The sequence below is a fragment of the Spinacia oleracea genome, chromosome 1, assembly GCF_020520425.1.
Source record: "Spinacia oleracea cultivar Varoflay chromosome 1, BTI_SOV_V1, whole genome shotgun sequence".
NCBI classification, from domain to species: domain Eukaryota; kingdom Viridiplantae; phylum Streptophyta; class Magnoliopsida; order Caryophyllales; family Amaranthaceae; genus Spinacia; species Spinacia oleracea.
Window position 1 is genome coordinate 115,741,788 of NC_079487.1, and position 14,992 is coordinate 115,756,779.

Here is a 14,992-nt window from a genome sequence, read left to right on the forward strand (position 1 = left end):
CAAAGTCAGTTCAAATTAGGATAAGCAGTTGTTTAAACCTGATTTTGGACAAAACAGCATATGTAAATTGGTCTTAGTTAATAATCAGTTGTATGCATTAATATATGCATTGGCCATGAAGTCAAACTTTTGAACTCAGTATATTAACAAGTTCAGGATAGTTACATAAGCGCCTTCCTAACTACGAGTATATGATGTCTATTCAAGTGTGAATATTGAAATTATAATATATCTAGAATAGTCAAAACCTTCAACATTTTTCCCACATCATTTGAGTTTAAAGGACTTTTTTTTTTTCCTCCAAAAAGTTTATGACTTTTCATTTGGTAAATTGACTAACTAATTTTATAAACTGTATCCATTCCCTACTTGAATAAGTTATCAAATAAACAAGGCAAGCAAAACCAAACTCTTCCCCTCTCTGAAAGATGATGTTCTCTGCTGAATCGTCTTTCTTTCTCTTCATCATCATCTTGCTCTTGATCCAACTCTGTAAATCTGTTGAGGCTAATGAATATGAAGATTGCAGAGGAACTTTTGTTTGTAGAAATGTCAGTTTAAGTTATCCTTTCTACGATGGACTAATCCGTCCTGCATATTGTGGTTATCCTGGCTTCCAGCTCGATTGCAGTGAAGAATATGATACTCCCGAGATTTTGGTGACAGCAACAGCGGAGATATACCGTGTTCTACAGATGGATTCACGTTCACAAACGGTCTCTGTCGCTCGTAATGACTTCTGGACTAACTACTGCCCAGAGAGGTTGTTCAATACCACCTTAAACTACACCCATTACCGGTACCCCGATGTAGTTGACAATTTTACCCTCTACTATGAGTGTACGCGTCCTGATATACCGGCAACACCCACAAGTTCAGATATTCCGTTTTATTGTTCAAACATAAACCCTACTCTTTCGTTAGGTTACTTTATGATTGATGATAATGATGCACCACCAACACCATGCCATAGCAATATCATCGTGCCATTAAATCGATCTGTTGAAGAAATAACAGATTATACCAGTTTACAGAGGGCCTTTCGCACTGGCTATGAATTAGAGTATATTGCAGAAAACGAGTTATGTGATAATTGTCGGGCATCAAGTGGGGAGTGTGGGTATGATATTAACCGGAGAAGATTTGCTTGTTATAACAATGGTATGAAATCCTGAATCCTTTCTGAATGTTTGGTTAAACCTTTAATACCTTATATTGATGATCTGTCTGAATAATTTATGTGATTCCATACCCAAAAGCTTTACTGTTTCTTGATTACCATTTTCATGATCATTAGTTATGAAATTGTCAATAGCTTGAGGTAGCAGTTGTCCTGAAGCATGCAATTATTGATCCTCGTGATGATGCCATAACTAATGATCACATAAATCTGATTTCTTATTTCAGGATCCGCTCTTTCTAAGAAGAAGTTGAAGACTATACTGATAGTAGCAGGTGATACGTCAAACTTAGTTTATCTTGATAAGCTATTAGTACTGTCATCAGTCTTAAATTAAATCTAGTTTTGTTATGCTTGTAGCTTCTTCAGTAGTAGGATCTGCGATGATTGTAGTTGCTCTAGTTTATTTCACAAGAAGAAAGGTATCACAAAAACTTAACATCTTAACAAAGGAAGAAAGAAGAGACTGCCAAGATGTGGAAGCTATGCTTAGATGCTATGGAGAACGTGCTCCGAAAAGATACACCTACAGAGAAATAAAGAAAATGACCAGTCGCTTTAAGGAAAAACTCGGTGAAGGCGGGTATGGTGGTGTTTACAAAGGCAAACTACAAAATGGTTCTGTTGTTGCAGTAAAATTACTGAAAAATGTCAACTGCAAGGGAGCAGATTTCATTAATGAAGTTTCCGGCATTAGCGGGACTAATCATGTAAACATTGTCACTCTTTTAGGTTACTGCTTCCAAGGACGAAAAAGAGCTCTGGTTTATGACTTTTTACCCAATGGATCACTTGACAAGTACATATATTGTGATCAAAATCAAACTTCAGTACTAGAATGGGAAACGTTACTCCAGATTGCAATTGGAATTGGACGAGGCTTAGAGTACCTGCATCAAGGTTGTAGGACACGTATACTGCATTTCGACATTAAGCCTCATAACATACTTCTTGATGCAAAATTCTGTCCGAAAATATCAGATTTTGGGTTAGCAAAGCCATGTCTACAAACAGAGAGTTTGATGACAATGTCAGGCACCAGAGGCACTCCAGGATACATAGCTCCTGAAGTGTTTTGCAGAGGCTTTGGCGGTGCTTCCCACAAATCAGACGCCTACAGCTTTGGGATGCTTGTTCTAGATTTGGTTGGTTGTAGAAAAAACAATGTTGCTGGAAGTGACAAGACAAGCAGTGAGCTGTATTTTCCTCACTATATATACAAGCAGTTTCAACTTAATCAAGACCAAGATGAGCTTCTGGGAATCTCAAATGATGGAGAAAAGGCTCTGCAAAGAAAAATGGTTATAGTTAGCTTGTGGTGCATCCAAACGAATCCCTCAAGCCGGCCTTCAATCAGCAAGGCGGTGGAAATGCTCCAAGGAGACCTCGAGTTACTGCAGATTCCTCCCGTGCCATGTCTGTCTTCTCCTCCTAGCTAGGTCATCATATCAACATAATTCATCTACATTCTCCATGACATTCTAACAATCATTTCATTTCAATGGCCAAGCAATACCAATGGTTTTTTAATTGTACACTAATGCAGATGCACAAAGCTCAATTACTGCATTACAGTAGGATTAGAACAATGTTTTGCTTAGAACAATTACTGATGGAAATAATTGAGACATATCCCCTAATGTGAACAAAGCAGGCAGAGCTCGATCCATAAGAGTATAAGACGGTTTTATTGCTAGAATGCCAAGTATATATAACTGATCCAAAAAATACCAAAACAGATTCTAAATAAAAATGCATTATGATTGTGTATATGATCCTACAATAATGCAGCAAGAGACAATTACCACAAAAACAAAGCCACACACACAATACCATACGCCATCAACTAAGAGTGTTGGTTAGAAAATATACTTTCTACGTCCCCAGTCAACTGTCACACATACGGAATACAATTTCAGGATGTCCAGAAAAAAATTTACCACGCACGCTCCCTGTATTAAAATTACTAGCTAGATGTTTAAATTTTCCAGTACGTTACAAGTTAAAGTGACGGAGAGAGGACAATGGTGTATCATGCATGAGTTCATGTTCAAGTCTTTACTAAGACAAAAAGGTCGCTTTCTCAGTCAAAGTTAAGCTCCAATTCGACAACGTACATTGACTCGTTAATCCCCATCTACTACTAATACATGCCCTCCTCCGAACGCGCTTGTTTCTGGTCAGTTTACGTGCAGGATCAATGGTACCAGTGAGACTATTGGTTACTCGAAACTAGGAGCTCATAGTCTTGGCTCAAGCGGGTGTTATGCTAGTATTGTGGTTCCGGTTGATGAAACTGCAGTCTGAGTCAAGTTTTAGGGATAGGGTTCCAAGTGGGATATAATAAGGTGGAGGGAGAACAACTATGTATTAACTGTGAATATTCATTCGGAAGATGTGGGTTTAATCTTACTAATAATAAGACTTCCTGTTTTTGCCCTGATGGCAATGTCAGAAATACTCCATGTAGCTACTCTACAGCTTCTAGGACACTAGCAGCTATGTTACATAAATGGTCCATGGTTTTTTGCATATACATAAACTAAGAGGCTCAAGTGAGTTCTCATTAGAGCCTTTAGACAGTTAAAGTAGCTATCTCCCAGAACCAGGCCGAGTCAAGTAGATGAAACTAGCAACTTGATTCTTGATCAGTTCGAACTTTAGTAAGACCCGCCGATTTCAATAGCAGTAATCGTGCACTTAAACATCTCATTCACAGGGCATTAGTCCATAACTCTTACCAGTTTATTGCAACCTGCCAACCTTAGCCCAGATTGCCAGATTCTTCAACATAAACAAAAAAACCGAATTCAAAAAATGCATCATCATATCTTTTCCTCTAATGAAATCTTGGATGCACTTGTCAAAGGACCAACTCAACCAAAAGCTTAAGCCGATGGTTGAAGCCCCAAGATTAGTTTTATACTCTATCACGCCCCCTCACATGAAATCCCTTTGGGCTTGAAGTGTGGATGCAGCATAGGTCTCCTCATACCTAGCGCGAAATATTCCACTTTGAAAGGAGGGGTGGATGATATTCGAACCCGTGACCTTTGCGTCACGTTGGCTCTGATACCATGTCAAAGGACCAACTCAACCAAAAGTTAAATTGATGGTTAAAGCCCCAAGATTAGTTTTATACTTTATCAGCGCTTTGCAGAACTGGATTTTCAGTACAGCAGTGGAGAACACAAACTCACCAAGTCAAACATTGTGATATTAGGTATGCAATTTGTAACCCTTGTTCTGTGTGCACACTTGTATTACAGAATATGATGATTCCAGAAATAAGTTGGTGATACCATTAAATACTCCCTCCGTCCCGGAATACTTGACTTGTTTTCCTTATCTGGTCGTCCCTTAATACTTGACCTGTTTCTAAAAATAGAAATATTTTAACAATATTATATTATTTTTCACTCCACCCCTATTAACCCACCTACCCCCTACTCCATACAAAAAATAATTAAAAATTCAACCCCTACTCTCCCCCAACCCCACCTCTTAACCCACCTCCCTCTAACTACATTAAAATAATACCCCACTATCAACTACTACCTATTAAATTAAATAAGTCAATCCAAGTCCCTTAAACTCTGTGCCGGTCAAACCGGGTCGAGTATTCCGGGACGGAGGGAGTAGTAGAAAATTTCAGCAAAATGAAGCTCCAGTCCTTAGCCCTGAACTCCTTAAATATCGCCTTTTAACTAGAAACTCCTGAGTACCCAACTGACTGAAACTGAAACAACAGCACAGAATCATTTAGTTTCACCATACGTTTCTCGCTTGTTAGTCAAGCTAAAGCTTGCATAGAATGAAGGCTAGGCTCCTTGAACCAGAGCTAATTAGACATGCGATCAACCCGAACTAGAAGAAAATGTAAGACAGAAAAACCAAAATAAAAACTGGTGTGATCAGTTGCCATTATTTTCTGTTACAAAGGCAGGAAAGCCCCCATTATCCAGCCTACTGCAACAAGGCCCAAGCCAAGGGTTTAGAGCCGAGGGGAACTGGGGAAGGCAGGTAAGCCAACTCCAAAAACAACCACATTGAGCCACCTAAAGGAATTATTGGAGCTTCCACATCATACTGGTATATGCCAGTGGGTTCAATGGTCTTGTGCCACAAGTTTTGCAACATGAACACACTGTCAAACACTGATAAGTGATAACCTTCTTATCTCAATTATTATGAGTTTATGACCTCAGAATATATGACAAACCTTCTAATAATTTTCTCCCATGACTGCAGCTTCTTTTTTAGGTACAGGAATTGGCATGTTAATATTTCTAATCCTTTATTTCAAACGAAGATTCTCATCCAAAAAGAGGCAAGATGTCGAGGCTTTCCTGAAAAGTTATGGTTCTCCCGGTCCAAAGAGGTACACCTATACAAAATTGAAGAGAATCACTAATTCCTTCAAGGAGAAGCTAGGCGAAGGAGGTTATGGTGTTGTATACAAGGGGAAACTACACGATGGTCATCTGGTGGCAGTGAAAATTCTAAATGTTAGAGCTCGCAGCGGAAATTTGGCTTCTACTAGATAATATGAAATCGATACCTCACAAATAAATAATATTTTGTGGATAAACAAACTACCCTTATGAAGGAAATAATAAATGTTACGTAAGAAAATAATCTTTTCTTAAACTAAACTTTTGTGATGTGAATTGTATTGATTCCTACATTACACTTCTACACATTTATAATGAATTTGAAAACTAATTAAACAATGGTTTACATTGTTTCACCGACAATCTTGTTTCCTATAATTAACTAAACAATAACAATAGAAATTACATTCTATTATCTCCTTATGTTTCTCACGTCATTTCACATTTCTCACAATTCTTAAATTAGATATAATTAATTTAGGAATTAATGATATCCATATACTCACACACATCTGGGAGTAGCTCTGATACCACCTGATGGTTTTATTGTGGGAAATGATTAAACAAGGAATAATAATGATATAAGAAATTGTGTTTTTTTTTTGTTTTTGTATATATTTACAAAACATAACATTACATTATATAGTAATTCATTATCTATTTAACTAATGGGTTACAATTATTTTATATATCAATCATTCAATTAATAGCATAGCTATTTATAGTAAGCATCTTTATAACACAGAGAAAGTATGGAGAAGCTATCCTAAAGAAATTCAAGATGGATAAGTGCAAAGTTATACCAACACCACTAGCTATAAATGAAAAACTTTCTAAAGAAGATGGAGCTGAAAAGGCTAATCCTAGCATTTATAGGGGTATCATTGGATGCTTGTTATATCTCACAGCTTCAAGACCTGATCTTATGTTTTCTGCAAGTTTTTTATCAAGGTTTATACAAAACCCTAGTAGACTTCACTATTCCGCTGCAAAGAGAGTTTTAAGGTACCTAAAAGGCACTAAAGAATTAGGTATCTAGTACAAACCAACTAAAAGTTTGGAATTAGTTGGGTACTCTGATAGTGATTGGGGTGGATCTATTGATGATATGAAAAGTACATCAGGTTATTCATTTACTCTAGGAAGTGGAATATTCTCATGGCAATCACAAAAACAAGATAATGTTGCTCAATGAACAGCTGAAGCAGAGTACACACTTGCGTGTGCAGCTGTGAATCAAGTAATTTGGTTAAGGAAAGTGCTCAAAGATATGGGGAAAGAACAATGTACTCCGACAAAATTACTTTGTGACAGCATGTCAGCGATTGCTATTGCAAGGAATCTTGTATGTCACAAAAGAACTAAACACTTCAAAATCAAGTATCACTTTGTGAAAGAATCCCAAAGAGAAGGTGAAATAAATTTAGAGTATTGCCCTACACAAGAGCAACTCGTTGATATATTCCCAAAGGCATTACCAAAACAAAAGTTAGAAGAACTAAGACTCAAGCTTGGAATGCCAGAATTAAGTGTAAAGGAGGAGTGTTAAAATTGACACTTACTATATATAGTTATGCTATTAATTGAATGATTGATATACAAAATAATTGTAACCCATTAGTTAAATAGATAATGAGTTACTATATAATGTAACGTTATGTTTTGTATATATATACCAAAAAACCAAAACAAAAAAACAATTTCTTATATCATTATTATTCCTTGTTTAATCATTTCCCACAATAAAACCATCAGGTAAACTAAACTTTTGTGATGTGAATTGTATTGAATTCTACATTACACTTCTACACATTTATAATGAATTAAAAAACTAATTAAACAATGGTTTACATTGTTTCACCGACAATCTTGTTTCATATAATTAACTAAACAATAACAATAGAAATTACATTATATTATCTCCTTATGTTTCTCTCGTCGTTTCACATTTCTCACAATTCTTAAAGTAGATATAATTAATTTAGGAATTAATGATATCCATATACTCCCACAATTCTCCACCTCGTTCATAATTTGAAAACATTCAAATTTTGGACGAATTGCAGTATCGTATCCGGTTGCACCATGTTGACAATGATTACCTACGTACCCTCGACCGGGATCAAACCATTCGCAGTTCCTTTTATCTTTCCATGTAATTCTAACATGGGACATTGTTTAGTAATTCCAAGCAATGTTGGAACTTGTTTCCTGACACCACTTTGGTTAACATATCTGCGAGGTTCTCATTTGTATGCACCTTCATAAGAGAAATACTACCTTTCTCTATGACATCTCGAACAAAATGATATCTCACATCTATATGCTTGGTACGAGCACGATGAACCTGATTTTTAGCCAAATGAATTGCACTTTGGCTATCACAACTCAGATCACACATTCCTGCTTCAACCCCAAATCCTCTAGAAGTCCCCACAACCACAATGCTTCCTTGACTCCTTCTGCCATAGCCAAGTATTCGGCTTCTGTAGTAGATAGAGCCACCGTGGCCTGTAACATTGATCGCCAACTAACTGGAGCACCATGTATTTTAAACACATAACCAGTAGTAGATCGTCGTTTATCTAGATCACCGGCATAATCAGAATCAACAAAATCATTTACCTGACATGTATCTCCACTAAAGCACAAACCCGTGTCAACGGTACCTTTTAAGTACCTTAAAACCCATTTCACAGCTTACCGATGTGCCTTTCCTGGATTTGCCATGAATCTACTGACAACACTAACTGCTTGTGAAATATCTGGACGTGTACATACCATGACGTACATTAAACTGCCAACTGCACTAGCATAAGGTACATTATCCATGTATTCCTTATCTTCGGTTGTAGTGGGAGATTGTTTACCAGAGAGTCTAAAATGTGGAGCCAATGGAGTTACCACTGACTTAGCACTTTTCATCCCAAACCTTTCAATAACCCGCTCAATGTAGCCTTTCTGGCTCAAGAACAATTTTCGATTTGATCTCTCTCTCTTCTGATCTCCATACCCAGTATTTTCTTTGCAGCGTCCAAATCTTTTGTCTCAAACTCTTCACCGAGTTGAGTTTTTAAAATATTTATCTCCATCTTGCTTTTTGAAGCAATAAGCATGTCGTCCACATACAATAAAAGATAAATATAATCACCTCCACGAAGTTTACGAATATATACACAACAATCATAATTACTTCTAGAAAACCCTTGTTTTAACATAAAGGAATCAAATCGCTTGTACCACTGCCGTGGAGATTGCTTCAATCCATAAAGTGATTTCCTCAAGCGACATACCTGACTCTCTTTACCCTCAACCTTGCATTCCTCAGGTTGATACATATAGATTTCATAATCCAAATCACCGTGTAAGAAGGTTGTCTTCATATCAAGTTGTTCTAGCTCAAGATCATCATGAGCAACGAGACTTAATACCACCAGAATAGAAGTATGTTTTACCATAGGAGAAAATATCTCATGGTAATCAACACCTTCTTTCTGTGCAAATCCCTTAGCCACTAGCCTAGCCTTATATCTTATACCATCGGTCTTGGAAGTATCCTCTTTTCTTTTATACACCCACTTACAACCAATAGCAGTCTTTCCCACGGGCAATGAGACTACCTCCCATGTCTTGTTTTTATGAAGAGATTGCATCTCTTCCTCCATAGCAACCAACCAACTCTCTCTATCCTTGTCTTTGATAGCTTGTTTGAAGGTGATCGGTTCATCATCCTCCACCGAGAGTGCATATTCTACCAAGTTAACCTGCCCATTGAATGTTCACACTTTATGCACCGTCTGCACGTCCTATATTCACTCCCGGGAATTGAAACGAGAAAAGAGGAATTTGAACCCCCGGTCTCATAATGCCTCAGAGGTTTGTCTCACCCAAACTTCTGAACTTATTTATAACTCCTCTTTGTCCTAGTGGTTGCCAAAGATTCCTGCTGTTGTTGTTGTAACACATGTACATTTTCCCGCTAAATCTCCTCATGTTCAAGATCATCCTCCTCATCATTTGATTAACACCAGGATGCTCCACCTGAACATGACTAGAATCTGGTTGGTCTCTAGATTCTATCTCCACCACTTGAGTATTTGAAGTAGTTTCGACATCACCATTATTTGGCACTATAGCTTTGGATAAAGCTATCATAGATCTTTCATCAAATGTCACATCCCTGCTGATTACAAATTTAGAATCCTCTATACTCCAAAGACGATAGCCATTAACGCCTTTGGGATACCCCAAGAATACTGCTTTCTTGGCTCTTTCATCAAGCTTGTTATTCTTGACATGATAATAAGCAGTGGACCAAAGACTCTAAGTTTCTTGTAATCTGCATGTTCCCCTTACCACACCCTATAAGGTATGTCACCATCTAAATAAGAATGTGGAGATTGGTTCACTATATAGCAAGCTGTAGCAACCGATTCTGCCCACCATTCTTTGCCTAACCCAGAATTAGAGCGCATACACCTAGCCTTCTCAAGTAGTGTACGATTCAGTCTTTCCGCGACTCCATTCTGTTGTGGTGTGTCTCTGACTGTCCAGTGTCTCACAATGCCTTCCTGATCACATAACTCCTTGAAAGCTCCCTCTGTGTACTCCGTACCATTATCAGACCTACGGTTAAGCTTTCGACCTGTTATGTTCTCAACCATTGCTCTCCACCGCTTGAAAATGTCGAATACCTCATTCTTATGCTTGAGAAAGTAAATCCAAGCATATCTAGAAAAATCATCAACAAATGTAACAAAGTACCTAGAACCACCCTTGGAAGTAACTTTAGCTGGACCCCAAACATCTGTATGCACATAGTCTAACAACCCTCTACTTTTGTGCTTGCTTGTAGAGAACTTTACCCTGTGTGCTTTTCCATACACACAATGTTCACAAAATTCCATTTGTGGTTTCTTCATGTTCTTCAACAAACCTTGTCCGCAAAGCAATGATAGACCTTTTTCCGACATATGCCCAAGGCGCATGTGCCATACCCTAGTGCATTCTGTTTGGTCTTTACTTCCACTGATTCCAACTGCTAAATCACCTGCAACTGTTGTCCCCAAAAGAGGATAAAGATTATCGTGACAAATCCCCTTCATCACTACCAAGGAAACCACGAAACACTTTTAATACTCCATTTTCCATGGATATTTTGCAACCATTTTTCTCTAATAACCCAAGAGAAATAAGGTTTTTCCGCAAATCCGGGATGTGTCTTACATCCTTCAAGGTTATTATTGTTCTATCATGCATCTTGATTCGGATAGTACCTAACCCGACAGTCTTGCAAGCATGATCATTTCCCATCAAAACCGTGCCATCGTCCAAACTTTGATAAGTTGTAAACCGCTTTCTGTTTGGGCACATATGGTGTGATGCTCCTGAATGAAGCATCCACTTACCAGATATTTCAGTACATTGTTCTGAAACGGAGTAACAATAATCTTCCTCATCATTTGAGACAAAACTTGCCTCTTGTTTTTCTTGTTGTTTTCCTCTGGAGTTGTTGTTGTCCGACCTCTTGAATGTAGCCCCTTTTATTTGGGCAATTTACTTTAAAATGACCAAACTCACCACATTTGAAACATGGTCTTTCCGCAAGAGGTCTAGATTTTGGTCTAGACTTTCCTCCCTTGCCTCTTCCTCTTTCATTAGTCCTTCCTCTAATTGTAACAATCCCTGAGCGTGTTCCCTGTATTCTCCTCCACTGCTAGACATCATCCCACTTGTAGCAACCTTTCGAAGATCATCCGCTAAAAGTGATGTTCTAGTTTCATCCATGGTTAGAGTATCACCCACAAGCATCAATGTTTGAACTAGATTTTCATAGGACTTTGGTAATGAATGTAATAGCGCTTGGTCTTCCTCTTCTATCTTCACATCTATATCCTTTAAGTCTGATATAATCCTATCAAACTTAATGATATACTCCCGAATTGAGACGCCTTTTTCCATCTTGCATGTGTACAATTTGGATTTTAAATAGATCTTGTTCGTTAGAGTTTTCGTCATGAAATTTGTCTCTAACTTTGCCCATATGCCAGCAGTCGTTGCTTCTTCATTTACCAAGAATGCAACATCCCTCTCAAGGCACAAGATTATGGTTGCTCGTGCTTAAGATCTAACTCTTCCCAATCCTCATCTTTCATATCTCCGGGTTTTTGTTCTTTTCCCGCTAGCGCTTTGTGCAGCTTTTGCGAAATTAGCAAATTTTTCATTTGCATCCTCCAATAGGAAAAATCATTTTTCCCATTGAACTTTTCAATTTCATATTTCCCAACTTTTACCGTTCCACTACTACAAGCCATTATAAATATTTTTCAAAATAAAAAATTTAACCACTTAATATTTTGACTTTGGCTCTGATACCAATTGTTAGAGCTCGCAACGAAAATTTGGCTTCTACTCGATAATATGAAATCGATACCTCACAAATAAATAATATTTTGTGGATAAACAAACAACCCTTATGAAGGAAATAATAAATGTTACGTAAGAAAAATAATCTTTTCTTAAACTAAACTTTTGTGATGTGAATTGTATTGATTCCTACATTACACTTCTACACATTTGTAATGAATTAGAAAACTAATTAAACAATGGTTTACATTGTTTCACCGACAATGTTGTTTCCTATAATTAACTAAACAATAACAATAGAAATTACATTCTATTATCTCCTTATATTTCTCTCGTCGTTTCACATTTCTCACAATTCTTAAATTCGATATAATTAATTTAGGAATTAATGATATCCATATACTCCCACACTAAAGAAATCAAAAGGAGGTATAGAGGAATTCTTCAATGAAGTTGCAAGTATTGGAAACACCAACCATGTAAATGCTGTCAAACTTCTAGGTTTTGTTACATGGGTCGGAAACGCACCCTTGTATACAATTACATGCCTAATGGCTCTCTCGAAAATTCACGTACGGGGGACAGAAAAATCATCAATCACTCTCATGGGGAAAACTGTTCGAAATAGCTGCTGGGATTGCACGAGGACTAGAGTATTTGCACCGTGGTTGTGACACAAGGATTTTACACTTTGATATTAAGCCACAAAACATTCTATTAGATGAACATTTTTGCCCAAAGATCTCTGATTTCGGCCTTGCCAAGTCATGCCCGCAGAAAGACAATATTATATCAATGTCCGAAGCTAGAGGAACTATTGGGTACATTGCTCCTGAGGTATTCCTCAAGAGTTTTGGCGGGGTCTCTCATAAATCAGATGTATATAGCTACGGTATGTTGGTTCTAGAAATGGTTGGGTGTAGTAACAAAGTTGATGCTCAAGTGGAAAACAACAGTGAGAAGAATTTTTCTGATTGGATATACAAGCAACTTGAACAAGTTAAAGAAGATGACTATGACCCTCAAGGGATTGAAGATGGTGAACAAGGGTCACTTCGAAGGAAGATGGTTTTGGTGGGCTTATGGTGCATACAAACCAATCCTTTAACTCGGCCAACTATGACTCGAAATGCTTGAAGGAACATTAGAACAACTGCAGATTCCACCTGTTCCCTCTTTTGCTTCACCATTGCAATCTCAACGTAATTCTTTAGCTATGCCCACGATTTCATTAGGTGGAGTTTCAGAAGAATCTGTCACAATCTAATGCTCTTACATAAGGCATTATTGGCTTCGAAGGAAAATGGTTTTGGTGAGCATTTGGTGCTTACAAACCAATCCATTTTGTCGACCAACTATGACTAGAATGCTCACAGGAACATTTGAATCTCTATAAATCTCACATTTTCCTTCGTTTGGTTCTCCTTTGGTCTTACAACGAATTTCTTTAACTAGGACTACACTCTCAAGAGTCATAACACATCTAACTATCTAAGAGACCCTTACTTTGCATTGTTTGCCTCTATTTTCAGATTTTTTTTCTTCATAAAATAGTCAGCAAATATTCAATTCATGTTGCCAACTCTTGCATCAAGTTTCAGATTCCAGTAATTTCCTTGAAGTGCTTAAAGCATTTTAAAGACCTATATTGTCAATGCCAAATGCCAAGCAGCAGAAAATGAGGGCATATCGAGCAATATTTAACAAATGTCTCCATGGCTAAAGCTAATAGTTTAGAGACTTCTTTAAAGGTTGGCTAGTTTCTAAAATTTAGGTTCACGATTAAACAGTCTTGTCCGGCCAAGACTCCGAATTTTCAAGAAGATACTAGTCGAGTTATCAAGTCGAGTCTTGACAGGTCCAGTTAATGCAATCACCAATGAACCAACAAGTTTTCAAAAGCATAATATATTCATAACAATTGCAATTGAACCAAAAAAGTGAAACCAATTTCAGAGAAGCAACTTTCAGTAAGTACACAAATTGGTAAAAAGCATAATTACCAGTAATATTATTTCTTAGAAGAATCAGCACCATTACCACCCCTAAGAGATTGCCAGAAAACAGGCCAATTCTTTTGAGCTTCTTGCCAACCATAGAAAGAACCTTCCCTTAAAGGATCCCAACTAGAGGACACAATCCCATAACTAACCCCTAAAAGGGCAGTCCCAAAGAAGATAAAGGACACTATGAAGGGTACCCAAGTTGGCACATCAATACTTAACCCTTTTTTTAAGTAATAAAAGAATGGGAAAAATGCTAACCCAATTGACAGAGGTATCCCAACTGAAAATGCCATCCTTTTAATCATTCTGTTTGTCACTATTTCTGGGATTATCCCTTCTTCTTTGTCTTCTTCTTCATAATCATCATCATCTTCATCTTCTTCATCTTCGTTGTTGAATTTTTTGGGAGTTTTTTTTATCTTTTTGTTTGGGGCACCAAACCCCTTTGGATTTCTGAGAGTGGCGTTAAGGTGGGTGGTTTTTGAAGAGAGAGAAAGGTGGTTTTGGTGGGTTTTTGAGGTGGGAAATGGTATTCGGGAACTGAGTTTGGTGGTGGATGTTGATGTACTTGGGCAAATTAATGTCGGAGCTCTTTGAAAAGAGCAGGACTCCATTTTTTTTTTTGCTGAAGCTCCTCTGAACTTGTGGGTGTGAGAATATGGGTGGTGATGAGAAAAATTAAAAAGCTTATCCCATTTGAGGGGTCTAATTGGAATTTGATCAAGTACCTTATGAATCCTATTTTTTTTTATTTTTTTTTTTTGTAGGTAAGATAAAGTGGCATTGCAGCCTATATCATACCTCATACGGTCACGTATCCTATCTCAAAGTGTCCCTAATAGGATCGATAGGTTTGAAAAATTTCGAATATTTATGTAAGAGCTTTTGGGATAAAATTGTATACCAGTGATCCAGAGGCGAACATTTTTTTCAGATGGTGTGTGAACGTAAATGGCAAAATTCTAGTAAAGATTATTCAATTTATTTAATATTTTTGGTGTTTGTTAAACAGTTTTAGTTTTTGTGAACCATTTATCCAATATTTT

General features: G+C 37.4%; 2 protein-coding genes across 7 annotated transcripts; one reads left to right on the forward strand and one right to left on the reverse strand.

Moving 5' to 3' along the window:
* Positions 1-376: 376 nt before the first annotated feature.
* Positions 377-2,812, forward strand: LOC110801628 (LEAF RUST 10 DISEASE-RESISTANCE LOCUS RECEPTOR-LIKE PROTEIN KINASE-like 2.5). The gene is made up of 3 exons (XM_022006997.2): positions 377-1,161; positions 1,408-1,455; positions 1,541-2,812. Exons 1-3 carry the CDS (start codon positions 429-431, stop codon positions 2,617-2,619), a joined length of 1,860 nt encoding a protein of 619 aa, XP_021862689.2. The 5' UTR covers positions 377-428; the 3' UTR covers positions 2,620-2,812.
* Positions 1,656-14,654, reverse strand: LOC110801631 (protein PAM68, chloroplastic). 6 transcript variants are annotated; one of them, XM_022006999.2, is made up of 2 exons: positions 13,944-14,653; positions 1,656-2,466 (listed from the first exon to the last, which is right to left on the reverse strand). In XM_022006999.2, the coding sequence occupies exon 1, from the start codon at positions 14,558-14,560 to the stop codon at positions 13,952-13,954; it is 609 nt and encodes a 202-aa protein (XP_021862691.2). In that variant the 5' UTR covers positions 14,561-14,653; the 3' UTR covers positions 1,656-2,466; positions 13,944-13,951. The 6 variants fall into 6 exon arrangements, with proteins under 6 accessions (XP_021862691.2, XP_021862694.2, XP_021862693.2 ...); XM_022007002.2 differs by lacking the exon at positions 1,656-2,466 and adding an exon at positions 2,593-2,611 and having other exon boundaries at positions 13,944-14,654; XM_022007001.2 differs by lacking the exon at positions 1,656-2,466 and adding an exon at positions 2,593-2,615 and having other exon boundaries at positions 13,944-14,654.
* Between the last annotated feature and the right edge of the window lie 338 nt (positions 14,655-14,992).

Excerpts from the sequence above, each read along its gene's own strand:
- LOC110801628 (XM_022006997.2), top strand. The coding sequence starts at position 429 with ATGATGTTCTCTGCTGAATCGTCTTTCTTTCTCTTCATCATCATCTTG. Across the intron at positions 1,162-1,407 it reads ATTTGCTTGTTATAACAATG|GATCCGCTCTTTCTAAGAAG; the intron begins GTATGAAATCCT and ends TTCTTATTTCAG. Across the intron at positions 1,456-1,540 it reads GACTATACTGATAGTAGCAG|CTTCTTCAGTAGTAGGATCT; the intron begins GTGATACGTCAA and ends TTATGCTTGTAG.
- LOC110801631 (XM_022006999.2), bottom strand. The coding sequence starts at position 14,560 with ATGGAGTCCTGCTCTTTTCAAAGAGCTCCGACATTAATTTGCCCAAGT.